The sequence below is a fragment of the Sceloporus undulatus genome, chromosome 9 (genome assembly GCF_019175285.1).
Source record: "Sceloporus undulatus isolate JIND9_A2432 ecotype Alabama chromosome 9, SceUnd_v1.1, whole genome shotgun sequence".
NCBI classification, from domain to species: domain Eukaryota; kingdom Metazoa; phylum Chordata; class Lepidosauria; order Squamata; family Phrynosomatidae; genus Sceloporus; species Sceloporus undulatus.
Window position 1 is genome coordinate 11,826,027 of NC_056530.1, and position 27,512 is coordinate 11,853,538.

At 42.8% G+C, this 27,512-nt stretch overlaps 1 protein-coding gene across 1 annotated transcript in view; it reads left to right on the forward strand.

The window, feature by feature from the left end:
• CSMD2 (CUB and Sushi multiple domains 2) overlaps window positions 1-27,512 on the forward strand; it is a 456,222-nt gene that overhangs the window by 411,822 nt on the left and 16,888 nt on the right. The window contains exons 50-61 of the mRNA XM_042440873.1: window positions 1,697-1,882; window positions 3,047-3,241; window positions 4,984-5,157; window positions 5,856-6,029; window positions 7,793-7,966; window positions 9,308-9,496; window positions 14,586-14,759; window positions 16,597-16,782; window positions 21,580-21,756; window positions 22,465-22,644; window positions 24,067-24,240; window positions 26,452-26,625. Coding sequence (XP_042296807.1) covers window positions 1,697-1,882; window positions 3,047-3,241; window positions 4,984-5,157; window positions 5,856-6,029; window positions 7,793-7,966; window positions 9,308-9,496; window positions 14,586-14,759; window positions 16,597-16,782; window positions 21,580-21,756; window positions 22,465-22,644; window positions 24,067-24,240; window positions 26,452-26,625 — 2,157 coding nt within the window. The remainder of the gene's footprint in view (window positions 1-1,696; window positions 1,883-3,046; window positions 3,242-4,983; window positions 5,158-5,855; window positions 6,030-7,792; window positions 7,967-9,307; window positions 9,497-14,585; window positions 14,760-16,596; window positions 16,783-21,579; window positions 21,757-22,464; window positions 22,645-24,066; window positions 24,241-26,451; window positions 26,626-27,512) is intronic.

The following is a 27,512-nucleotide window of genomic DNA, read 5'->3' on the forward strand; positions in this document are numbered from 1 at the left end:
GCTTTCAAAAGGGGACTGGAAGAATTTACAAAGGATGGGGTTATCATGGCTACAAGAAATGGCAGATGGTGGCTCCCATGTCAGTGGGTTGTTGTGAATCGACTCCCAGGTTTTGGTCCAAACTGTCAAGGACCTATGCAAGATGCTAAACCAAGCTTTTCAGACATTTCTGCACTGTGGGTAGTGGAGAAACCCCACAAAAAACTATGGATGGCAACCATGAAAGCCTTCAACTTCATGCTGCGAAATGAGTTTCCACTTTCTCAAAGAATTCTTCCTCCATCTCAGTGGTTTAAAAAACGGTCTACTTTCAGGGAACTTCTTTCATTTCATTTGGCTTTTAGTTCACCTGTGCTGTCATCCAGCCTTACCATAACCCTGCATAAATCGAGAATGCTCTATGGAACATAGTCAGTGCTTTTCTAGTGATAGCAGATTGCAGGAAAAACCAATAGTTAGTGGACTGGCTGTCTTTTTGAGGAAGCCTTCTATCATCCTGACCAATCTTCCTATTAAGACATCTGTGAAAAGCTTCCAAAGAGTGCCAGAATTCCTCAGCATGCAATTTACAAAACCAGTGGTCTTATCCATAGCTGCCATTGTCCTCCATCCCCATTTGAAGGATTCTCTAAGGGCACACGCAAGTCGCATTGAATCAGCACTTCTGATCACAATAACAGTCCAGAATTGTAGGACAGAGTTCAGCCAGAGATAATTCACACTGCTGTAGCATTGCTAGTCTGTATAAAACGAAGAACAAACACTCAAGAAAGGGACGATCACTGTGCAAACCACCAAGCTGTTTTTTACCTCCCAGGCTGAAAATCAATGTTGTATCATTGGCCGATCTTATGTTATGTCACAGAAGCTTAGCTCTTAAGTATCACAAACAAAGACTGGAGGTATATTTCATTGGGGAAAGGTATGCGCCGCTACTATGCCAGACAGTTCACTGACCGAACTATGCCAATACCACGGAAAGTGCAGAAACATTTTAATTTCTCAAGGGTGCCGTGCCATCCGAAATGACCTAAAGCCATAAAGAGCCATGCCCTGTGATGGAGAGGCAATGGGGTTGTAATTGCTCTTGTTGTTAACAAGGTTTTATCAGCCATCTTTTGGGGCCATGTCCTTGAAAAGCAGCTTCCAACAATAAAAAATATATATAATCATCAAAAATAAAAAACCCATAAATAGTACCATAAAAATCATTAGGCAACGTAAAGCAATAAAAGTAACAAAGCAGGTTGATATAACATTAAAAACTGCTTCAAAAGCCAGGTGCTGTAGTATTTTAAAGCCCATTTGGAGTATCTGAAGTATTTTGAAGCCAATTTTATAGCATAGTGTCCTTGTCTGTGTCAGATGGAAACTCAAAATAAATTGGTCTTTGAAACCCATTTAAAAGAGCTGTACATATTACATTCATGTTAAAATTTCCCAAGTGCAGCGTTATAGACGAGAAACCGCTGTCCATCAAATTAATTGTTCTCACTAGCAAATACATGAAATGGGCATCCAAGCAGGTAAGTTCATATGAATGAAGGCCCAAACAATCCCAAACATTTGCTTGGATCCCTATGGTGAGTAAGGCTGCAGACAAGCAAGACTGGCTGATCCTGGGCCAAACCACTCAGAGAAGCAAAGATCTTACATAAGGTGTAACTGGTAACACATCTTTCGATTTCCTTCCCAGCTATCTCTTGCGGCGTTCCTAGAGCTCCAAAGAATGGCGTGGTTTTTGGCAAGGAGTACACAGTGGGCACCAAAGCGGTCTACCAATGCAAGCAGGGGTTCCAGCTCCAGGGCCAGAACAATTCCACCATTGAGTGCCTTCCAAATGGTCAATGGAGTAACGGCAATGCCCCTCTTCCATGTGTGGGTGAGTGGCCTGGACCACCTTCGGTCGCTTTCCTTCATTGTTTCCTTTTTGATATTGTTACATCTGCTTAAAATGGATGTGTGTGTTGTGTGCTTTTGAGTCACCTGTCAACTTAAGGAATATGCAGAAGTGGTTTTGTCATTCCTACCCAGAATTATTTAAGCATTAAAAAAGAGCTCTGCTGATAGGACTTGTTCAGTATTTCTTTTCCCCATTGAGGAATAGTGTGGCACTTTGAGGGAAGATACGAAACAGAGCATGACGGCATCAGTTGTACTGTGTAACAGGGATGTAAATGTAAATTTCAGCCTTACTAGGGATGAATAATTATGATAGGTTTTTCCCCCCATTTTGACAGAAAACAAACATTCATCAACAGTATTCCCTTTGTGTTCCCACACCTCCAAGTGTTGTGAAGATACGTTTCTGCACAGATAAATACATACGGGGTTTTTTTTGTACAAAAGTAACTCCACCACCACACTTCGAAATGTCAAAATACAGGGAGGAAATTGCACAAGATTCTCCCTGGCCTATTATTCTTTCCAATGGAGTTACCCAAAAAAAGAATGTGATTGCAAGAGAATGGAAAATAACATCTGATGTCGCCCAAACTTTCACAGTGGGTCTTGCCCATGGACAATGACACAGTCTGATAGAGACCCACAGGTCTATTTTGTCTAGGTACCAAGGTCCCATTTGTCTATCGTGAATTGATATTCCATATTTCTTGGGTACCATTAAAGTGTTGGGTCAGGGGTTTAATATTCTAGTTGCAATGTACTGCCTTTTGCTACGTGAAAGCAACCTGCTTTCAGGCCAACGGAGAGCCTTAGTCATGCAGAGTCTTCACATTCTGCATTCAGAACTTTAATATTAACTCCATCATGTGTCTGAGGAAGCAGATGGAAATCAATGAAATCCATGAAAGCTCACGCTGAAATAAACCAGCTTGTCTTAAAAGTGCTGCTAGATTCCTTTTTCCCCTACCCCCTTTCTTATTTTTTGAATCAGGGTGTGTAAAATTCAGCCTGGGGACCATATGCAGACAACTATATATTTATATACTGAGGGGGGCTTCAGTTTAGCCCAGGATGATTGTTGGCGAAGTTCCTACAAGTAACAGTCTTTTTGTTTTCTTCTTTTGGCATGGCTGGGGTTCAGCCATTGGTTGTCCAGACGTCGGCAGCATAGCTGTGGAACATGGTCGATGGAGGCTGATCTATGAGACCCAGTACCAATACAACGCCCAGCTTATGTTGATCTGTGATCCCGGCTACTACTACACAGGGCATCGGGTCATCCATTGCCAGGCTAATGGGAAGTGGAGCATAGGCGAGCCCATGCCAACTTGCAGAAGTAAGCCAGCTGCCACCTTGACATTTCAGCTGAACAGCAGTTAAAAGTCAAATGCACGCATGGGAATTAGAGGAGGTAGCAGTGCCCTTAGTAATACTTGGCTGTTGTCAAGTTTTAGAAATACGTGGCACAGACTTTGGGGAGAGGAGCGGGCTGCAACAATTTACATCAAGGGTGGGATGGGTGGCCTTCCAGATGTTGCAGCATAACCAATTGTGAGATGCTGGGAATTGCAATCTAACAATGTCTGTAGGCCTGCACAATTCCCACTCCTATGTTACACAGAATGATTTCAGTCCTCAAAAAGGACTGTTTAGGTTGCTGAAATGGCTGAGAAAGACGATCCAGGCAAGTACTCTTGGCCCAGTCACCTGGCTGTTTCTAGCCAGCCAAGCAGGTGAGGGCAAGTGTACCCTATCCAGAATAAGGAGGTTTATTTATTGCATTTCATAGTAACCCATGAAAAGTTGCCTTTGGGATCCACTTTTCGTGTTGATGAAACAGGTGGCTGCTTTAAAAACAAACCAAGGAGTTTAGCCTGTGAGAGAAGTGCAAACACACAGCAATGTAACAAGGGCAACGTCGGTGACAGCTGTCTTGTAATTCCTGACAAGAGTGTTGTGTTTCTTCAGCACAGTCTTTATGAGAGGTGGTGGTGGTGTTGTTTTCCTCCCCAGCCCCTTTTAAAAGAGAAAAGAACGCCTTTCACACTTTTACAAGAATATGCCTTGCCTGGCCAAGCCGTTTCCCAGTTTTGCATGACTGGGCAAGTATGCTGTGACAGGCTTTTCATCTCTGTCTTGAAATGAATCTGAGAAACCGAGCCAATTCTAAAAGGCTGGTAGGGTCAGCGAAACCGATCCAAACCATCAAGTTAGAAGTGCATCAAGGGGAGAGGAGTGGACAGAGTCTTGCCCTTCACTGTAGGCTCGGGCAAAAGCAAAGAGCTGCAACCTTTCCTAGCTTCTTCCTTAACTACTTTTAGCAACCACCTCTTGTTTAGATGGATACAGATCAAGTGATATAAGCCAGTGTTTTAAAATCCCTGAAAATTTCTAAGTGACACTACATTGGCTGTTGGTTGTGGCTCTATGGGAAACTAAAATTTTAAGTAAATAGATACCTGATCACTTCCCACAATAGGCTGGAAATAGGTATTAAAGCTGATACCTATTTTGGTATCCTTGCTGTTGCTCCTTCTTATGACTCTGGCAGCTACTCAATGGCTAGGGGCTGATGCTCGGTCCAAAGCGCAGCAGGAACTAATGTCTGCTGCTTTGAACATGTCACATTTTCTCTTTCCTCCTCCCGCCTTTCCCCTTTGTCCTCAGCTTACTTCACTTGCTGCAAACTAAGTTCAAAAGGCAAAAGAAGTTTGCACAAAACTTAACTCAGAGCACAAGGGAGAGTAGTAAAGGGGTGGAGTCTTGACCTTCCCTGTAGGCTCAAGCAAAAATAAACTGATCCAGCATCTCTTAGCTTGTGAATTCTTTCTCTATAACGTTTGCCATCTTGACCACACTCTGATGATGCTTGCCTGCACATGCCCAGTTTTCACCTGTGAGTTGAAATGTTGGAGCATACGTGGGACTAGCTGACAGATTTAGGCCCATAACCTAGCTTTGTGAGCAAAATCTTCATAGGCGATCATTGTCAAGGCCCTTGCCTTTCCCTTCCTCCCATCAGTTTTATTTTTTCCACTCGATATCGCAAGATGTGCTTTGTTTATTTTGTTTTTCCAGTCATCTCCTGTGGAGACCTACCGGTGCCGCCCAACGGGAACAGGATCGGGACTTTAACCACTTATGGAGCTACTGCCATCTTCTCGTGCAATACTGGCTACACCTTAGTGGGATCACGTGTCCGAGAATGCATGGCCAATGGCCTCTGGAGCGGACTGGAGGTCACATGCTTAGGTAGGTGTTTTTGGTAATATTTCATAGGATACTTATGAGTTCCATGTTGTTGGCAGAGCTTTTGGGGAGCTCAGAATGCCACCATATTTCTACAATCCATACTGAAGTATTAGAACTAATCTAGTACAGTGGGCCCTTGGTATCCACTGGGACTTGTTCCGGGACCATCTGTGGATACCAAAATCCGTGGATGCTCAAGTCCCATTATGTACAATGGGGTAGTATAATGGTGTACCTTATTTAAAATTGCAAAATCGAGGTTTGATTTTTGGGATTTATATTGTTTTTAAATATTTTCAGACCATGGATGCTTGAATCCATGGTTGAAAAACTCATGGATACAGAGGGCCGACTGTGTACATGTGGCCAGGCTTAGATCAAGGTTCAACCATGAATTTTACCTTGGGGTCATTCACTCTAGCTTAAATGGATTGTTGTGAGGCTATACATAGGGAGGAGAAGAGCCTTATGCAGCTTTGGTCCATGCCATATGAAGAACTACATCTCTCTTTATGAGCTCATTGGAGCTGTAAGGTCCTCAGGAAAGTGTCTTATACCTATCTCAATTTTTGGAGTTCCAAAAAGAAAAAAGAAAAACTCAGAACTCAATAGGGACAGGTTCAGGGGAGTATATCCTGCATTTGAAATAAGTAATAGCTCTGCCTGACTTTTTCCCCCTGGTTTGGATTCCTATCCAGCCGGTCACTGTGGTGAACCAGATCCCATTGTCAACGGTCAGATAAACGGTGAAAACTACAACTACCGAGGCAGCGTGGTATACCAGTGCAACCCCGGCTTCCGTCTCATTGGGATGTCGGTCCGGATCTGCCAGCAGGACCACCGCTGGTCTGGAAAGACTCCTGTCTGTGTGCGTAAGTATGTTGCTGTCTTTATTACAGTGTTGTATGCGGCACAAATTGTGTGACTTACAGTTTCTATGAAGATTGAAAGGCAGAACAGATTAAGGGATCAATAGAAGGGGGTAGAATGTCCCATTAGAAAGGGAGATTTTCACCCTCCTTGAAATAAAGTACACTTATCCCTCCATATTCACTAGGGTTAGGGGCACAAAATCCCCATGAATATGGAAAAACCGCAAATAACAAAAACACTATGTTTTACCTGAGAGGACACCTCTCTAGGAATCTCTAAATCCTCCAGTGCAACTCTGTGGTCAACGTCCGACAGACACTGACCATAAGACTGTGCTGGAGGAGCTACAAAGGCCTAGTAGAGTAGTATCTCTAGGAATTTCTAGGTCTTTCAGTGCAACTTTTAGTTCAAGTTGACCATAGAGTTGCAGTGGAGGACCTAGAGATTCCTTGAGGGAACATATTAATCAAATCCATGAATAATCAAATCTGCAAATATCAAAGCCACAGATCTAGAGGGATGAGTGCATATATAAAACAATACATAGATGGCATTTTACTCCTTCCTTAATGCCATCCGTTGAGAAAAGTGCATCTTCTTGCAGATGTAGAGGATGTCAATCGAGATAAACATGCGCCCTGTACAGACAGGCCAAAGTAAAGCTGCTTTGGGTCACTTTGGAGGTATGCTGTTTAAATTATGCTTGCGTCCTAAGAGTCCAGAAGCCACGCCAAAGCCACACACCAGTTCTAAGGACTGGAGCATGGCTTTGGCGTGGCTTCCAGACTTTTAGGATGCATGCATAATTTAAATAGCATACCTCCAAAGTGACCCAAAGCAGCTTGATTTTGGCCTGTCTGTATGGGCACATGAATTCCTAAGTAGCTATATTGCTCCAAAATGCACAATTTAGGGAAACACGTAGTGGTTTGATCTTTGGATTATTACCCTGGAGATCAGGGTTCAAATACCTGCTTGGCCAAGAAAATCCATTGGGAGGCCTTGGGTCAGGTCACACAGTTTCAGTCTCAAAGGAAGGCAAAGGCAAAGCCCCTCTGAACAAACCTTGCCAAGAATTCAAGGACAAACATATTATAGGAGAGGCAATAAAATACGGAAAGAAGGGTTTGCATGACACACTCTTAAGTAAAAAAGAGAATTGTATGAGAAAAATCTGTAGTGCTGATGTAAAGTTCCCCGTTCGTACACTGGAACGAGGGAAAACCAAGACGCTAATATGATTTTGATAGACAACATGTAAAGCTCAATTGGATTACAAAGGAAATGATACGGACAAAACAACTGGCAGTGGGGGGTGGCTGCGTACCATAAAATATTCTATGCAGAAGATGGAATATTAAGGAAGTTATGTGTGTGTTTTTTCAATCTAATTGAATGCTGTGTGGATGAAATAATTTTTTGCAAATAAAATATATTTTAAAAACAAAGGAAGATTCTTAAAAAGAGGGTAAAAAGAGCAGCATTTTGACTTATTTGTTTTCTGTTGAGTATTCGTAAAGAGTAAACCTATCGGGGGGGAGTGAAGAAATGATGGCTTTGACAGGGAGACAGGACATAAATAAAGTTTTACTTTTATTATTATTTATTATTTATTGACAGTTTGGTTTGGAAGTGAATCATTTACTGTAAGGATATAGGCCTTTGTGCTTGAGAAATGTAGCCCTGCCATGTCCCCTAACCCCCACATTTTAACTAGTTGCCAAGACGGTGTGCAAGTAACAAGTTGGCTTTCTCACTGCAGCCATAACCTGTGGCCACCCGGGAAATCCAGCAAACGGCTTGACGCAAGGCAGTCAGTTCAACCTGAATGATGTGGCCAAGTTTGTATGCAACACGGGGTACCGCCTGGAAGGGACGTCCAAGTCTCAATGCCTAAGCAACGGGCAATGGAGTAATGCCCTGCCCATTTGCCGCAGTAAGTCCTTCCCTCTTGGTTCCTCTTATTTGGATGAATGGATCAGAGGCTCTATTAGAGAGGTATGTATGAACCTCCAGGGCTCTGACCGGAGTAGTCCCGCTTTCTCTTAAGCTGCAGGAATTAATAGAAGGATGGAATCATCATTTTTTAAAAACTATGTCTTATGTTGGACTCCAACTCCCATTAGCCCCAGCCAGCATGGTCAATAGTTCAAGGTGATGGAAAATGTGGATTGAAAGCATTTGAAGGGTTCCAGTTCTGCCTCCCATTCTATAGGAAGGTTAAAATGCTCCTTTGTTCAGCTATGGAGATGGGGAAAATACTTAATTTTAACAAGTAGGTTAAAGCCTTAAGAATGTTCTGAACGTTAATGCTTCCAAAATTTGTATAATGAACCAATTCTGGAATAAATATTGGCTCTATTTATTTTTACCATCCAAATATATGTGTGTATGTATATATGCATGTGTGTGTGTGTGTGTGTGCACGCACATATATCAACACACACACATACACACACACATGATCTTCATATGGTTGGAAGATGGAAGTATTTAATGTAAATATACTTATATTGATTTTGTATATGGTGTGTACATTTTTAATTCCGATTATATATATATATATAGGTTTTGGAATTAAACTTATAAAATTATCGATTCTAGAACTTACACACCATATACGAAATCAAATATGCCAACAATATATTTCCATTAATTACTTCCACCTTCCAAGCATATTCCAACCATACCTTAAAGAAAATTTGCAAGATGCTTTTGCCTTGGCACAAAAACAAGAAGGGCAACGGTGCCTCGCCCTGACATTTTTGTTTGGGTCCTTTTCATGAAGCTGGTGGTTCTCTTGCACAGAAATGGCTGACTCGGTGGGTTCCCCCGTCTAGGATTCTCTTTCCGGGAAAGGGGCATTCAACGGTTTTTCCAAGGAGATAAATAGAAGGAATATTTTCACTTCTCGAATTCCCTATTCCTGCTCTCCCTTCCACTTCGGGCACACCTCCCCTCCTCTGTCATCTACCTTTGTGTCCCTACAAAATACCACCACTAAACACCCTCCCCACCCCACCCACCCCAAAAAATCTGGACATCTCTTTGGGGATGAGTGATCTGCTGTTATATTTTGTAACCTTTGCATTGCCGTTACTTACAAGTAAAGAAAATGAATCATTCATTTCAAGGAAACCAAATTTCAGGAAAAGATGACCTAAAAGTTTGATCCTCTCTCCTCTTACTTTAGGGTTTTTTAAAAATCACTTTCCCCCTTTATTACACCTTGTGTTTTATCCCCTTTTATTTTATTTTTCCTGTGATTTGCTTGCAGTTGTAAACTGTACTGACCCTGGGCACCTGGAAAACAGCGTCCGTCAAGTGCAGCTGAGTGGGCCTCACAGATACAGCTACGGAACCACAGTCTCTTATCTGTGCAACCATGGATATTACTTACTGGGCACCCATGTCCTTACCTGTCAGGGGGATGGCACTTGGGATCGACCCCTCCCAGTGTGTCATTGTAAGTGGTTTGGTTTCCTTTAGAGACTGAGCTCCCTACTGGTCTATGCTTTGCATATGTGTTGGGTTGTTGTCTTCTTTCTAAGATGCTGATCCATTCCCTTTGCCCAAGAATCGTTTCCCAGATGCCCAGTTTAAAAAAAGAAGCATTAACTGACTCAGCAACACAAGCCCACTGGGAAGTCACACTCTCTCAGCCTCAGAAGGAGGCAATGGCAAACCTACTCTGAACAAACCTTGCCAAGGACGTTCTGTTGAAAGTTCGTCATAGGGTTGCCATAAGTCAGTGATGGCGAACTTATGGCATGCGTGTCAGAGGTGGCACTCAGAGCCCTCTCTGTGGACACATGTGCCATTGCCCCAGCACAGAGTTTGTTACTAGAAAGCCAGAGGGATATGGCACTTTGCAACAAATAAGTGGTGTTTGGGTTGCAGTTTGGGCACTTGGCCTCTAAAAATTTCACCATCACTGCCATAAGTCAACAATGACTTGATGGTGCACAACAACAACTGTAAGCCTATGAAACCTTGATATTTCAGACCAGTAGACAGGATTGTGGAAAGGAAGCATTGACCTGTTTCCAGACTGTTTCATTTTTCCATGTTTTTACCCATAACTAATGCCTCTGCATTGCTACTTTTAAGAGCAGTCAAGTGGGAGATCAGCTCCAATTTGCACATTTATTTATTTATTCATTTTATATTCCACTTTTTTCCCTACACATAACATAGAATGTCAAATAATAAATGAACACAAAATAGAACTGGGGGGGGGGTGAAATATACACAGAAGCTTTTTAAAAAGAAACCCCAATATTGTTAAAAGCACAATGTTATTTTTTTAAAAAAAACATTTCAGTCCAAGAGTTCAGGGCATTTCATACAGGAATGAATAAAGCCCACATCCTTCAACTGTTCCTAGGAGGATTAAAGGACATGTCAGGATAGACCTCTACCTAGACATCAGTCCAGATCTCATAGAAGTTACTTTTTGGGACTGCAACTGACAGAAGCCCACTGGCTTTGGGATTCTGGGAGTTACAGTCCAAAATGGGATAGCCATGATCCTATATCATAATCCATATTGAGTAACTTTGCATATACTTAGCTATATAGCAGAGGCCCTATGGGAACTTACAAATGGCAAATTACAAAGATGTATATGAAGGCACCAGCAAGAGTCTCCCAGTGTGCATTCGGCTCCATCAATGCGCATTGGCACTCCCTAACCCAATGTTTCCCAACCTTTGGTCCTCCAGGTGTTTTAGACTTCAACTCCTAGAAGCCCTAGTCAGTTGAGCCAACAATCAGGAATTCTGAGAGCTGACGTCCAAAACAGTGCCCTAACCAATGTCCTGATGCACATTGGACTCTACCGAGGCACACCAGCATTCCCTAGCTGATGTCTTACTGTGCGCCAGAGGTTCCCAATGCACATCAGAAATGCCTGATGAGCAGTGGGTACTTCTGATGTGCATCAGGAACTTCTGATGCAAACTTGAACATAGAATCATAGAATCATAGAGTTGGACGAGACCGCAAGGGCCATCCAGTCCAACTCCCTGCCATGCAAGAAATCTAAATCAAAGCATCCCCCACAGATGGCCATCCAACCTCTGTTTAAAGACCTCTAAGGAAGGAGACTCCACTACACTCCGAGGGAGTTTGTTCCACTGTCGAACAGCCCTTACTGTTAGGAAGTTCCTCAGTAGAGTCCAATGTGGATCAGAGCAGCAGGCAAGGATGCAAAATGGTCTCGCTACACAGTAACTTTGTGACATCCCCTTGCTGAACATGGATGTTGCAAACTTCTCAATTCTGTGCCCTGCTAACATCAGTCCGCTTACGTAGATTTAAATCCCATATTGAATTCCAGATCATTTTTTCCAAATTCTGAAGCAGACTACAGATATTAGTTGGACCAACCATTTAATTAAAATGAAGAATGACTTCCAGTCGAATGTCCATGGGGATTCAAGGACTTTATATTTGATTAAGATGAGGATGATCCAGAGTCTCAACCCTTTTGAGCACATTCTTTTTAAGTTGACATTTCTCCCTCCCTTTTTCCCTCACCTTAAAAAAGTCAAGAAGGAAACACTTTACTTTTCCTTTCTCTTCCTCTTTGCACCTTTTGTCACCCTCTCACACGTTATCAGCATGCTTCCTTGCTACCTTGCCACCATGTGAAAAACCGTGGGAAATTGATAAGTGAATCCCACCTTGCGACTGTGACAAAGAAATACTGGACAAAGGACATTAAACGGCAGCTGTGTTTAGGATGAAAGCAGACGCCAGACTTTGCCTCCAGCAAAATAGCTGCCAATATATATATATGTGGGTGTGAAGAGCGCCTGCTTCAACTGAAACATCCGAGAAATGTTGGGGAAAGTAAAGAGAGTTTCAATAAGAATGGGGAAATGTTTGGGAGCAGGGGTGATAGTTGGGTGGAGATAATGCATTAATACCTTAGACCAAGCCAAGAAGATGTAACCAGGTTGTTGGTCAAACTGCACAAACCGGATATTGTCCTCTCCATCTTTGGTCCAACAGTTTGACCTCCTGGTAGTCTGGAGTTGGAGAAGAGCTTATCTTCTCAGGCCTAATCTGCACTGCAGAATTAATAGAGGTTGACGTTGCTTTAAGTACAGGTGCCCAACGATGATCATGTATCGTCAGAACAAGTTGCCCAGTGACAATCATATGCTGGGTTCCGCATTTTGACCTCAGAAAAAGTGACCCGCAGTGAAAGCAGATGCACCAAGATGCCCAGCAGGACACCCCTGCAGACTGCCATTGCAGCATGGGCACAGAGAAGATCAGGAGCAACCAGTACATTTTTTAAAACCATATTAAGTTTGTTATACCTCAGTTCTGGGGTGGAACATGCTGGACATCATCCAGACTGCTCTCACCAAAACCGAGATTTCAGCCTTGCATCATCTGAACAGAACAACACCAGGATAAAGGGGAACGGATCTTTTGGCCCAACTTCTTTCTTTCAGTTAGTCTCAAAGGTGCTCCAAGATCTCTCTACTTACTGATTCTACAGACTAACACGGCTATATCTTTAAATTGTTGAAGACATTCAGTGAGAACATTTCACCTGAGAAGAAACTCTTTTTGAGTAACCCAGGGGAGAAGTCACTTTAGGAATTATGACATTATATAGAGGTACCCAGATGTTTCTCTGAGGTGCTTTTTTTTTCTTGGTTCTTAGTTGTGTTTAGAGACATGCACATCTATTTCTTCTCAAAAAAAAATCTTGTTCCTGAATAAAACAAGCATGTGTGAATTTTGCACAGAGTAAGTTCCAAGCTGTGAATAAGTCTTGAACAGCAAGAGGAACATTGCTCAAATTATTTGTTGCTAGCTGCCTTTCACTGGAAAGATTCCAAGATGCACATTGTGTCCAGTACATGGACAGTATAAGATTTTCACGATGGATAAAATTTACCCTAAAAAATATGATGGAGCAGATCTCTTAACACATACCTGGTTACTTACTCAGTTGACTGTTTGCTAAGTCACTGTCATAGGTTGGAGAACATGTGTGACCTTCCATTGCTTGATCATATGCAGAGAATGTTGGAATCCATTTGCTTCAGAGGGAAAAAGAGAGAGATTGAATTATAGAAGGACATTATTCCTAGTCTTAGGCAAGCGTTTGGAGTGACCGGGCCCACATTCACTACCAGAGAGAGCAGGGAAAGTGCAAGCAAAGCTAAATTCCCATTTTATAACCAGCTGGCTCCATCCGAATCAGCTAATGGAATGAGCCCACACCCCCCATGATGATAAAAGTCATTCCATGGGGTGACAATATATCTAATCTTTGCAAGAAGGAGAAGCAAGAGATATTATTGCTCGGTCCCAGCAATTCAGAGTTAAAAATACCCTGCTAAGATCGTTGAATTATTGCCTTAGTGAAATCTGGCACACAGGAAATTGTTAATCCTTAAAAGTGCTGTCAGTGCTGCAGGTTTTTAGCTTAGGTGTAATTCCTGGAGGGTCCGTTATTAAATTATTTCCCACAGCATGCATTCTGAAGTGTTAGCTCTCAGAGCATCTCTTCAGAAAATCTTGGCACTGCCTCACTCACAGCTCAGTGCCAAGAACATGGAAAAATGGAAACACAACAACAACCTTTAAAAAAATCGTCCACATAGACAAGCACTTTTTTTTCCTCTTTCTTGTTCGTTGTTAAAAGAGGACATCTCACAAAGTCTACTTTTTGGACTTGTCAAAAAACAGCGAAGTGGGTTATGGGGAAGGAAGGGCCTCCACGCCTCAGATTCTTCTCATTGTCAAAACTCTCCAAATAGGAACAGATGTCCTGGCCCTTCCTCAGCAGGAGTATACATTGAGAGGCATGTTATTTTTAATGAGCAATTCCAGGCAATATTTGGGACCAGGCTTTGTTCATTTCATCTAAAACCAACAACAGAGTGTAACTACATTCACCCAAATAGTCAGAGTGTAATAAAACCCAGTAGGCCTTTCCCTGGTGATGTTTCCCATCATGGTAGTGGTAGCTATTGTTTTATGTATGTATGTATTTATTTATTTCCCAATTTTTCCCTATTCTGGGCATCAAGGTAGCTTACAAAAGTTAAAACAGAGACAGGTTGAAAAATTGCATCATGCAAAAATTTTAAAATACATGCCGATACTATGCATCAGCTACTAGTTGCCTGGCCCACCTACCTCCACCCCATTTTAAGAGGTAGTTGACACATTTAGTGAAGGACTTCTGTTCAGATCCCAATTGCAATGCAAGGAGGAGGATGTTTACAGCCCCATCTCACCAGCGAGTGAGGTTGCAATATGGAATTGCAATGGGGACCCTGCTTCTGATTTGTGACAAGAGTCCTGTTTCTGGTTGTCACCACTGGGAGGCTACCATCTAGACCCAATGCAATGTTGCTTGGGTTGGGAAGAGTCACCTTAGAAATGATCCAGTTGACTGACCCTCCATTACATTGGTCCCTAGACTCCCAGTGACCCCTTTCTTGTTCTTGATTTGAGTGTTTGTGTTGGAGGATTAACTCTGCATCAGCTCAAAAGCCTTGTCGTCCTTCTTCTTTCAGTGGTCTCCTGTGGACACCCGGGATCCCCACCTCATGCCCAGATCTTGGGGGATGTCTACACGGTTGGCTCGGTGGTGCGTTACAGCTGCCTGGAAGGCCGAGGCTTGATCGGCAACTCCACCCGCATGTGTCAGTTGGATGGGCGCTGGAGCGGGTCCCTACCTCACTGCTCAGGTGGGACAACTTGATAGCATGGTACAGGTTGACGGGAAGATTCATGGTTGAGTTCATGGTAGGCACTCTAGGAAAGTTAATGGTAGATGGGAAGGTTCATGGGAAAGGTTGATGGGAACAGATTTGTCTGTTGTGGTTTGTAGGGGTAAGAATGTTCTCATTTGATGTTTACATCACACTGAAGCCTTGCAAAAGTACAAAGATAAGACTATAGCGCAGTGGCAGAGAGCTTGACATATAGACAGGTTCCCTTTTGCAGCACCAACCTCCACATGCCCACTTGAAAGGAAAGGCCCAAACAGACAGGCCAAAATAAAACTGTTTCGGGTCACTTTGAAGGTATGCTGTTTCAATGATGCATGCATCCTAAGAGGCCAGAAACCTTAAGAGGAGTGGAGCGTAGCTTTGCTGCACCTTCTGACCTCTTAAGATGCGTGTATCATTGAAACAGCATACCTCCAAAGTGAACTGAAGCAGCTTTATTTTGGCCTGCTTGTTTTGGCCTGAAGAGATCCCAGGGTATAGTTACAGGAAGGGGGGGGATAATATAAAAAGTGCGCCCCCCCATGAAATTTCCCTTCATCCCCAAATTTCTCCAGAGAAAGAGAGACTGAAAATGATTTGCATTTCAAACTCTTATATTTGCTGCATTCACGATCTCTTGTTAACTTTGCCTGTCCCTTTCCTGTGGGTGCCTACATTGTATTGCTGAATGTTTAACTGAAATTTTAAGTTGCTACAATTGCTAGAAGCATGGAGATGGAAGGGGAATTTCATTGGGGGAAGAATTTTTAGTGGGAAGCAATGCCCTCATCCACCCACCCCACAATAGTTGCCCCACTGGAAGGGGGAAAAGAAGAAGTGAGCTTGTTTGGGAGTTTTCCGCATTTACAAAACTGGTTGGTGGGCTAAAGCCAAGAACAGATGGTTGCCATTCCAGCTGCCAAAGTGTCATCCCTTCAAGGCGGCCTCCTTGGCTGCCTCATATCCCTCTCAACTCTGAGAGCAAATGAGTTGCTGGCTCACCAGAGCCTCTGCTTTTTCCACTGGATTTCCCAAAGAAGCCAGAAGCCCTGTCTCTATGAGGACAACAGGTGGCTTTGAAGCGCCTTCTAATTTCAAGTTGGACGCTGAGCAGAGCTGTCACGCCAAACCAAGTGGGAGGGAGGGTGAATGCACAAACAGAGGCAGCTGCCGCTGGGTACATCTGGCACAACTGGTATCCAGGGATATTTCCTTTTTACATTTGATGTATGAGTTTTGGGTATGCTATTTCTATATTGGGGTGTGTATTCCACCAAAAGCGCAGAAGGAGTTGTGCTGAATACATGATCGGGTGCAGAAGTCAGTTTCCTGAGAATACCTTGATCAGTTTTAGTGGAGGAAGTTTCTGCTATAGAGAAAGGCTTAACAACTTGGCTAGAATCCTGTTCCTGACAAAGACAGGCCTAAATCCACCTGACACCTATGTAAGGTCTTCCTTTTTTTGGGAGTAACGGTGAAAGTTGGTGTTCTTTCTTTTGGTCCCACAGTTGGTCCCACAATTGTGCTGTGATAGCTTCCTCCCCATTGTCATTCCATTTTAAATTGTTATCATGTTTTTAATTTTAGCTGTGAGCTGCCTTGAATCCGTTAGCCATAGCCACAAAGCGAGTCCGAAAATGCAAGTGGTTCTCTTAATCCACCTGAACACACATGTCATGTATTCATATAAGGATGAACTGAAAAGAACTAGAAATTAGAAATGGGGAAGGAATCAATGCAGAGGAAATAGTTATATGGAATAGGTTACCTCCAAGCTGTCTCAGTGACTGTACTTTTGGTTTCCTTTTGTCAGGAAGCAGCCAAGGACTGTGTGGAGACCCAGGAATCCCTTCCCATGGCATCCGACATGGCGGCAATGAGCTAGGTGTGGAAAGTACTGTCTCGTTCAGCTGCGAGCCAGGCTACATGCTCCGGGGATCCCTCCAGAGAGTGTGCCAAGCCAATGGCACATGGAGTGGCACTCAGCCAGAATGTGAAGGTGGGTATGAGTAACAGGCCACCAGGACCAGGGTCCAAAGGCCCCCATCAGCCATGGAAACCTACTGAGTGATTTGGCACAAAGTCACACTCTCTTGGCCTCAGAGGAAGGCAAAGGCAAACCCCCTCTGAACAAATTCTACCATGAAAAACCATGATAAGATCGCCGTAAGCCAACAATGGCTTGAAGGAACACAACAACAACGAATGCACCATGCAAACTATTTGTGTTCCAAACTCACTCTCTTTCTCATTATCCCTCCATTCCCTCGCTCTTTCTCCTGCATTTCCCCCAGCACTGGAAGTCAAAGTGGCTTACAAATATTAACAGATAAAAGTTCACATCAGTGAAAACACAAGAAATCAACAAGTAATTAAACTATAAATACAATAAAAAAGTAATTTCGGTTACATACAAATGTGGAGCAGACAGCAGATTATTAAAACTAGCTGTCAGTGGAGCTTAGACAAGATTTCAGAATTTGTAGTTAAAAAGTAACTTTTTTAAAGGTGTCAGGTAGATTGGCTTTGAACCTGGAGTTATTTCTACATCATGGCATATAGGAGTTGAGAGACCTCTCCCTCTACATGGATTTGTCGAAGGGTGCATCAGCTGTTGAAATAATGCAGTTTGACACCACTTTAAGTGCTATAGCTGCATTCTATAAAATCCTAGGATTTGTAGTTGTACAAGGTCCTTGGCTTTCTCTAACAAAGGATGTTGGTGCCTCACAAAACTGCAGACCCCAGGATTCTGTAGAATGGAGCCATGGCAGTTAAAGTGGCATCAAACGCTTTATTATATCTGCAGTGTAGATGCACCCTAAGTCTTCATTTGAATCTATCTAAGGCCCCATACAGACAGGCCAAAATAAAGCTGCTTCAGGTCACTTTGGAGGTATGTTGTTTAAATTATGCATGCATCCTAAGAGGCCAGAAACTGTGCCAAAGCCACGGTCCAGTCCTAAGGACTGGAGGACAGCTTTGGCGCAGCTTCCGGATTCTTAGGATGCATGCATCATTTAAATGGCATACCTCCAAAGTGACTCGAAGCAGCTTTGTTTTGCCAGTCTATATGGGGCCTAAGCCAGCAACCATTTTATGACTTCTGATGGCACCAAGAAGGAGCTATAAATCCTTTGCCCAAAACCTGTAGTCAGGTTAGACTACATTCAGAACCTCGCCTGATTCTAATCTGAGAACGATGAGCAGAAGAGAAGCCTCTCCTCATGCTGTCATGTTTTAAAATAAAATTTAAAAATCAGCATTAATTGCTTTATATTTATAGCCAAGAAAGACCCCAGATGTGTAATCTTTGCTGTCAGTAAGTCACCCTGGCTGGAGGAAACAGAAGAGAATGAAAGCTTTGCCTTTCTCAAAGCTTTCTCATGCTAGAATAATTTATATGCAATACATCCTATTAGAAGCTTCATAAACATTCATGTACAGGTTTCTCTCATTCTTAAGAAATAAAATGTGTGTTGGCTATTATGAGAAGAAAAAGAAGGGGGTGGAAACTAGGTAATCCAGAGCAATAATCCTCAGGCATCCTTTTCAGGTGTTTCAAACTCAGTCGGCAAAACCACAGAAGGTAGAGAGAGGCAGGAAAATGGGATGCAAAGCGACCCAGGCATATTTCTGCAGATCAGAAAGCTGCTCTTTGCCAACGGGCTGCAAATTTATTCTCAGCCGAGGCAGCTAATGATGGAAAAGATGCCATGTCCCATTTATTAATGCACTAGAATCCAGAGGATTTGATCCTCCCCTCCAAAATTGTCATTTGCCGGAGCTGCTAGGGAGGGGTTAAATATATGGATCCCAGGGTAAATAATTCGTCAAGTTCAAAAGCAACCGGGAATAGAGATCCCAGGCAGGGCTTTTTAATCACAGCTTTATGAATAATGGGGATATTATGCCTGTAATGCAGATCTTTTAATGTTAGGCGCCCTCCGATCGGGGTGCAGGAAAGTAATTCACTCTGATGCCTAGTTTGCAGGCACTTTTGATTTGTATTCAAGACAAGGGAAAGCGAAGGAAATGGGTATATGGAGGCCTGGTGTTCCAACAATAAGTCTGAATCACAGAACAAATGGGGTTGGAAAAGAAGCCAACAAATCACTGAGTCCAACATTCTGCCTTTAGTCGCTTGCTTTAAGCAATCCACAACTCTGCCGAGATAAGATTCTTTCAACGCCTCTGTATTTACGAGTTGTGGCTAGGAATAAGAAAATATTGCTAGTTTTCGCTTTCTCCTTGATTCCATCTTGTTTGGACTACTGTAACAACTTCTATGTGGGGCTGCCTTTGGAAACTGTTCAGACACTTCAGTAGGTTTGAAAGGTGGTGGCCAAAATGGGGGCCAGTTATAGGGAATATACAACTCCCTTGTTGAAACAGCTTCACAGGTTACCGGTTCAAATTAAAAGTGCTGATCATGAACATGTTAGTGTTGTGTGCCTTCACGTCATTTCGGACTTACGGCAACCCTAAGATCATGCGGGGGTTTTGCCACGTTTCTTTCAGATGACATTTGCCATTGCCATCCTCTGAGGCTGAGAGAGTGTGACTTGCCCAGTGGGTTTCATGGCTCAGCAGAGATTTGAACCCTAGTCTCCAGAACCATAATCCAATCTTCAAACCGCTGTGCCATGTTGGCTCTCTATATGGCTTTGGTCTAGACTGTCTGAGTTTTGTAGTGCAAGAAATGCCATTCAGACACAAATTCGTCAATTAAGTTCAACCAAAACAACTTGCTTTAAAAGAACACTTCTTTAAAGGACAGTTATTATTTAAGCTGCTGGCCATAATATCTGGAGACCAGGGTTCGATTCTCAGCTCAGCCATAAAACTCGTTGGGTGACCTTGAGTAAGTCACACTCTCTCAGCCTCAGAGAATGGCAATGGCAAAGCTTCTCTGAACAAATCTTGCCAAGAAAACCCCAGGATAGGGTCACCATAAATCAAAAACAACTTGAAGGCACACAACAACAGCAACAACAAAGATAGCATCCACATTCCCTGGGTAACTCTGCCTTGCCCCTTTACTTTGGATGCTGAAGACTGTATTTCTAAGTGCTCAACTGACACTTTAAGTTACTGCAATGTTATAAATTTGAGATTGAAGGAAAATTTGATGGGGGGCATAATTTTTTATATGGAAGGGACAATATCCTCATGCCCTCCCCCATTCCCTTTTCTGGCAACAAAATAAGCAAAGTTTCTGATCAGACACTGTTCTGTTGCATTTTTGGATACAGCCAAGGAAAGGATATTAGAGGTGACTGGCTGGATTGTGTTGCTACTTTTGTCATTGCCCCGCTCCCTTTGTGTTGCATGCAAAATATGAGTTACTCTTCAATTTAAATAGTATGTGAAATTGCCAGCTCAGAAGCTAGGGCCCAGGAGGCTTTTCTGATCTACCTTATTTCAAAGCTAGATTCTAGGAAATACGTTCTAGCATCTTGCTGGGGATTGACTTGGGAGTTTTAATTCCGTCGCACAAAAACATAAAGTGAATTGTAAGGTCTCTAATCTAAAGTAAGGTTCCAGTGGCAGGTCAAAGCTTCGCAGGCACTTAGCCTTCTTCAATAAAAACCATCTAATTGAGGCAAGTTTTTCTCAGGTCTGGATATATTGCAAAGATGACAGTCCTGGGATCTTTAAAACCCGCTTGTTCTGGAGGAGACAGCTGTGGAGGTTTTCCGTGGAGGGTTTTAATGTCACATTTCCAGGCACAGAAATATGGCTGCTTGGAAGGCCTGGGATGGCTTGTTGCTGAATCAGGAAAGATGTTGGCATCTTGGGGGGGAATCACTGCATAAATTAAGAGGGGATATTTAAATAATATGTAAAGGGTATCGAAAAGAAGAGGGGAAGCCGTTGATCAATGCGGAACAGCATTGTAGCACTGCAGTTCCTAACCTGTGACCTATTCTGGAAGAACCTTCAAGGATGGAGTTTACATCAAGTGTTGTACAAGGGCAAAATCCCAACTTATGTTGGTATATGTCAGACTGGAGAAATCACATCCTGTGGCCCACATGTGGTTGCAATCTCTTTTTTGTGGGTCCTAAAGCCAGCATGGTGTAGTGGTTTGAGTGCTAGACTAGGATTCTGAATCCCTCATTCAGCCATGGAAACCCACTGAGAGAAAGGTGGGATATTAATTGTTTGGGGTTATAGGAAGTATAGATCCAGAAGACAATTTTTCTATAAAAGAGCATAGGATTTGCATACAAAAAGACCCATTTTTAATCTGCGGTATCTTTAGTTGAAGGATTTATTGGCTTGTGGAGAAAAGCTTTGTCTAACATTATGGAAGAGCTTCCGCCAGTCATCCTAGAGAGCACAGGAGTAGATTTGGTAAAGAAAGGGTAGCTACAAGCCGTATGTGCCCAGTAAGTCATTTTGATGGATCACAACCCACCCCCCTGTGCCACTGTAATGAAAAAAGTGGAATTTGTGTTCCATATCTGCTCGAAGAGCAGCTATTTTACATTAAAACAAGGCCTGGTGCCCCCCTATGCCTTGTTTTACTCTTCAAACCCCAGGAAACAAAACCAGGTGTGGAAATCTACTCTCCTCCATTTTGTCTATTTCCAGCGGATCCATTGAGGGCTCTGTTGCAGCCCTGAGTGGATCCAAGGGGAGGGATGTTAACCCCTTAAGTTTGCCCGTTTCTGGACAAACACATCTAGGTGCAGTTTCATCAGGTGATGAAATGCTACTCCAGACCATTTTGGTTTTGTTGGTACCTTTCCGTTTGGCCTCCTTTGATTCAATCATTCATTCTTTGCAGTTATATCTTGTGGAAACCCTGGGACCCCCAGCAACGCCCGAGTGATATTTAATGATGGCCTCGTGTTCTCCAGCTCCATCATCTACAAGTGTCGGGAGGGCTATTACTCCACAGGTGTGCTCAGCAGGCATTGCACGGTCAATGGCACCTGGACCGGGAGCACTCCAGAGTGTACAGGTGAGTAGCCCCATACCCTTCAACTGTCCCCATTTGGCAACCATGGTCCTCAAGAATCCTTTGCTGTCCTGCTTTTGCTTCTGCTTTTAAATGTCACAGTTTACATATTCCTGCGCATACAAAAAATTCTGCTTTTGTGCAGAAATTTTTGTTTTCTCTCCAAAAATATGCATTTCTTACAATGAAGGTGAACCTTTGGTTCACCAGTGTAGCGTCCAGATCCTTTCCAACATTGCCACAGCAGCCTTTCTCCTTCAGCCTCCATGAACACTGGCGACTCTCCTGTATCTTTGCCTTAGGAGTGACGGATGGATGCAATTGCAGCCTATGAATAGAAGAAGCAGAATTACCCTCCTTAAGCAATGGCAGAGCAAGATCTTCTGTACATATGAGATAGGCAGCCAATTCCATGGATGGATTAACTGGGCTCATGGAAACCTTTCATATTTAATGAAACAGGAATAGAATTATCTCTCATGACGTATTCATGGCACCACACTGGAGATATAAAGAATACTTGTACATTTTCTCACAAATGGACCGCTGCTTCTCCAACCCAGCCATTCCATGCCTTCGTTCTGAGAGCAATACTGATTACCTTTATATTGGTTTCCTATTTGTAATTACTTTAAGGCTGCTTTCTCAATTCCTTTTTTAAAAATAAATATGGGGAATTCACTGGAGCCTTCTCTCCCTCCACCACTCCAGTGATAAATTGTGGAGATCCTGGCATTCCTGCCAATGGGATTCGCTTGGGCAGTGATTTCACCTACAATAAGACTGTCGTGTTTCAGTGCATGCCTGGCTACATGATGGAATCAGACAGGGCCTCTGCTTTGACATGCACTAAAGACCGGACCTGGAACAGCACAAAACCTGTCTGCAGAGGTAAGATCTACCTATTTGTTCAGCACTGGCATGATTAGATTTCAAGGAACCTAGTAGGATTGAGGTTGTACTCTGCAGCTTTGCAAAGAAACATGGGTTGCAGGAGGTATGTATCTCACCATATGCACCTGCCTGAGTCTTACAATCTTTGAGGGAGGACATTTTCTCCATTCCACCACCCTCATAAGGCTCATTTGGTAAATCATAGGCCTGTTACAGACTGCCCAAATAAAGCTGCTTTGGATCTCTTTGGAGGTATGCTGTTTAAATTATGCATAGGTCCTAAGAGTCCAGAGGTCGCGCCAAAGCCATACTCCATTAATAAGCACTGGAGTGCAGCTTTGGTGCAGCTTCCGGATTCTTAGGATGCATGCATCATTTAAACAGCATACCTCCAAAGAGACCCGAAGCAGCTTTATTTTGGCAGTCTGTAACAGGCCATAGAATCCTGAAGAGACCCCAAGGGCCATCCATTTTAACCCCATTCTACCATGCATGAACTCTCAATCAAAGCACCCCCCCGACAGATGGCCATCCAGCCTCTGTTTAAAAACCTCCAAAGAATGTGACTCCACCACCCTCTGAGGGAGTATGTTCCACTGTCGAACAGCTCTTACTGTCAGGATGTTCTTCCTAATGTTGACCAAGAATGTCCTCTGGAGAACCTCCAGCTCGTCCACATTCTTTTTGAATTGCAGTGCCCAGAACTGGACACAGTATTCCAGGTGAAGCTTGACCAAACAGAACAGAGTGGTACTATTTCTTCCTTCAGTCTAGACACTATACTTCCATTGGTGCAGCCTAAAATCACATTAGTGAAAGTCTTCTCAGTGGTTGCTCCTAGACTATGGAATTCCCTTCCAAGAGAGGCTCAGCTGCCTCCTCTCTGCTCTCTTTTTGCCATAGGAGGAGATTTTCTCATTCAAGCAGACCTTAAGCCCCTACTTGTTTAGGATAAAAACATGTGCAATGTATGTGCCTTTTTAAAATATTTAATGTTTAATGTGAAGTCAATGGCTTTCACAGCCGCATTCATAGTTTTGTGTGGGTTTTTTGGGCTATGTGGCCATGTTCTAGAAGAGTTGATTCCTGATGTTTCACCAGTATCTTTTTCTGAAGATGCCAGCCACAAATGCCAGCGAAATGTCAGGAATAAATTCTTCCAGAACATGGCCACATAGACCAAAAAACCCACAAAAAATGATGTAATGTTCGTTAAATGTGCTTTTAATTGTATTTTAATTGGATTCGTTGTTTAATGTTTTTTAAACTTTTGTACTACATATTGTTTTAGCAGTTTTGTTCTAACGTTGGATCCCGTACCGAGACAAAAGAGGGATATAAATGGAATCAATAAAAGGAACGAATGCAGACAGCTATTTACCTGGGACTAAATGTACCTTTCCTCCACCTTCTGCCTAGCTATCATATGTAAACCACCGCAAGTCATCCCCAATGGGAAAGTTGTGGGATCTGACTTCAGCTGGGGTTCCAGCGTGAGCTACACCTGCTTAGAAGGATATCAGCTCTCCCTTCCTGCTGTCCTGACTTGTGAAGGCAATGGATCATGGAGCGGAGAACTCCCGCAGTGTTTCCGTAAGTAGCCAATCTGAACTGGGCTGTGGACAAAATCAGCAGTGACATGGGCAGGACATCTGTCATTCTACCCAGCCTGGCCAGATATTGCCTGGTTCATTTAATATGACTCTGGCACAAAAGGAGGCATCCTGCCACTTCCCAAATGAACTTTCATAGGAGCTTTGGGAGAAAGGGTGGGATCAGTCACCTGCTAAGGATCAGGTCCTAGTGAATAGAAGTCCAGGGAACAGAAGCAGTTATTGGATACCTTTTTCAGCAAGGAGGGAAATCCACTCTAGATTTTTATATGAATGTTATAGGTTCTGAAAATTGCAAGTCTCTCCTTTGACTTGACTGGAATTGCAGATCTCTCCTTTGACTTCTGTGTCCCACCCATCACTTTCTCCCACCGGTTAAAGGCTTCGTCTGTCCGTTCATACATTCCCCCAAATGATCCAAAATGCCAGAAAAGGGGACAGCATAGATGACAGTTAAGCTTTAATGTTTCTGAGTTGAAATATTATCGTCCACATAGAAAATGCTGTTCCCTGTGCAGGAAATGATGTTTTCTGCACAAAGCAACCCCATACGAATTTTGAGTGGCATAAGTCCCAAATGACAAAGATTCTCATCCGTCCAGTATTCTTCCCATCAGGGTTTCTCAACACTCAAAAACCTTTGCTTGGTTTGGGGTTGTTGGGTTTTCGGGGGGGCAGGGTTACCATTCTTTGAATATTTTTAAATATTTTGTCCATGCGGCAGTGCTGCATTTTGCACTGGTTTGTACCATTTGGGATATGTAGGTAAAAAACCACATAGATATAATAAAATGGAGATCTAGGGGGCTTGGTGGGTTTCAGAGTGTACAGACCTGGGCTGTGTGCTGCACATTCCCCATCTCTGCTCCAAACAATGGAGTTTATCAGACAAGGGAAATTGGAAGTATAATCCAATGGCAATCTGAATGCAATCATGGGGTTTAACGTTATTGTGCAATAACCCACTACACACAAATTTGGGCAATGAGAAGTCAGTCCGAATGCAATCATGTGTTTTCACATTGTATGAGAGGTGATCACATGCAAATTCGGGCAATGGCATGCTATTTTCAGGCAATGAGAAGCCAATTCAAACGCAATGCGCATTCACGTAATTCCGCTAAACTAGCGACTTTAATTGAATGCGTTCTGGCCCCACTTTCTTTTCATTCGAATTTAAGAGAAATTCCTCCCGTTTGATAAACTCAGTGTGTCCCAGCAATGCTTTAAGATGTCTCCCCCCCCCTTCCTCCAGTCAAGTTGGCAGCTGTACAAAAGCCATTTAAAAGATTGCAAAGCAGCAGATTGTGCTCGGTGCACCTCGCCCCACCTGTTGTAGAACAAACAGGTTTTCCTGTTTAGCGCTGTGCCACATGGTGATTTGCTATCGTGCCATTGCAGATCTCTTTTAAATCTCAGCAAAAGCAAGAGTAAAAAAATAAATAAAAATAGATGCTTGCCTTCTGTTCTGCCGCAACCTGCCTGCCAGGAGATGGTGGGAAGATGAAAGTTAATTAAACCATAATTGACAACAAGACAGACGTGTTCGGAAAGAAGCTAGTGTATCCCTTCTGGCCAATATCATTTTTAAAAAGAATCGCCACTCTAAGCAACATATTAATGTAAGACAAAAAATGCATGTCAATTTTAAATGGGAGACTTTGGCCTGAATCCCAGGAGTTTATCACACAGGAGGAATTTCTCTTAATTTCGAATGAAAAGAAAGTGGGGCCAGAACGCATTCACGTGAATTCACTAGTTCGGCAAATTCGAATTGCGTTTGAATTGACTTCCCATTGCCCGAAAATAGCTTGCCATTGCTCGAAATTGCATGTGATCACCTCTCATACAATAACGTGAAACCCCATGACTGTGTTCGGACTGACTTCCCATTGCCCGAAATTGCGTGTGGCAGTCTATCACGCAATAAAGTGAAACCCCATGATTGCGTTCGGACTGATTTCCCATTGCCCGGAATTGTGTGTGGTGGACTATCACGCAATAACGTTAAACCCCATGATTGCATTTGGATTGCCATTGGATTATACTTCCAATTTCCCTTGTCTGATAATTTCCCTAGTGTTAATCTAGAGTAGATCCTTGAAACAACGCACAGCTAAATGCAGTTAACTTGAATGGATCTGCTCTGGCGCATTGTTCCACTGACCTAGCCCTCACTTCTCTTTTGCAGCTGTTTTCTGTGGCGATCCAGGTATTCCAGCAGAAGGACGGCGTGAAGACAGAGGTTTTACCTACCGCTCTTCTGTCTCTTATTCCTGCTCACCTCCACTGGTGCTAGTAGGGTCCGCTAGGAGGTTCTGTCAATCGGATGGAACATGGAGCGGCACACAACCAAGTTGCATAGGTAAGGGGTAGGGCCATGGGATGAAACCCACAAGCCAGTGACAGTTCTGTCTGTAACTACTAGGAAGGTAAACCTTGACTTATATCATCCCACCATAAAGTTTTATCCACACTGAGTAAGATTACAAGAGATCTTGCATGTTGTCAGGTCATTTATTTATTTATTTATTGCCTTTGTTCCTTTTTGGCAAAAAAAATGTGTTCGTACATTTTGTACGCTTGTTTTGATTTTGTGCAAAATCCAGTTAGGCTTTGCTGGAAAAGCGTGATCAGAAATCCTGGTCATTCATTATGACATTTTAATTATTCCAATTTATGTGTAAGGTTGTTGCACAAATCAGGAGAAGGCCATGGCAAACGTCCTCTGAACAAATCTTACCACTTGAATGTTTTTAATGTTGTAAGCCGCTTTGATTGTTTTACTAGAAAAAGTGAGGTATAAATAAAAGGTGGTGTTTTTATTATTTACTTGATGTCTCGAAGGCACACAACAACAACAACTACAACAAATAATAATAATAATAATAATAATTGCAATGACTCAAAGTGCCACAAAAATCCTCCCTTTGAAGCTTTGTAGCATCGCAGCCAATGCAATGAGACAGACGCTTGCAACAGGATCCGAACAGGACCAGCAACAAACTTTCTGCAGCTGTCTTAGTATATCCCATGACCAAGAAAGGACTGGACGAGACATTACTCAAATCTCTCAGTACTTCAAGACACCCTTTCTCACTGAGCATTTAAAAAGTGTTACCATTCTTGTATGGATGTATTTTAACCTGTTGTATGCCGCTTTGATTGCCTGGCAAAAAGCGGGATAGAAATTAAAAAATTATATTATTATTATTATTATTATTATTATTATTATTATTATTATTATTATTA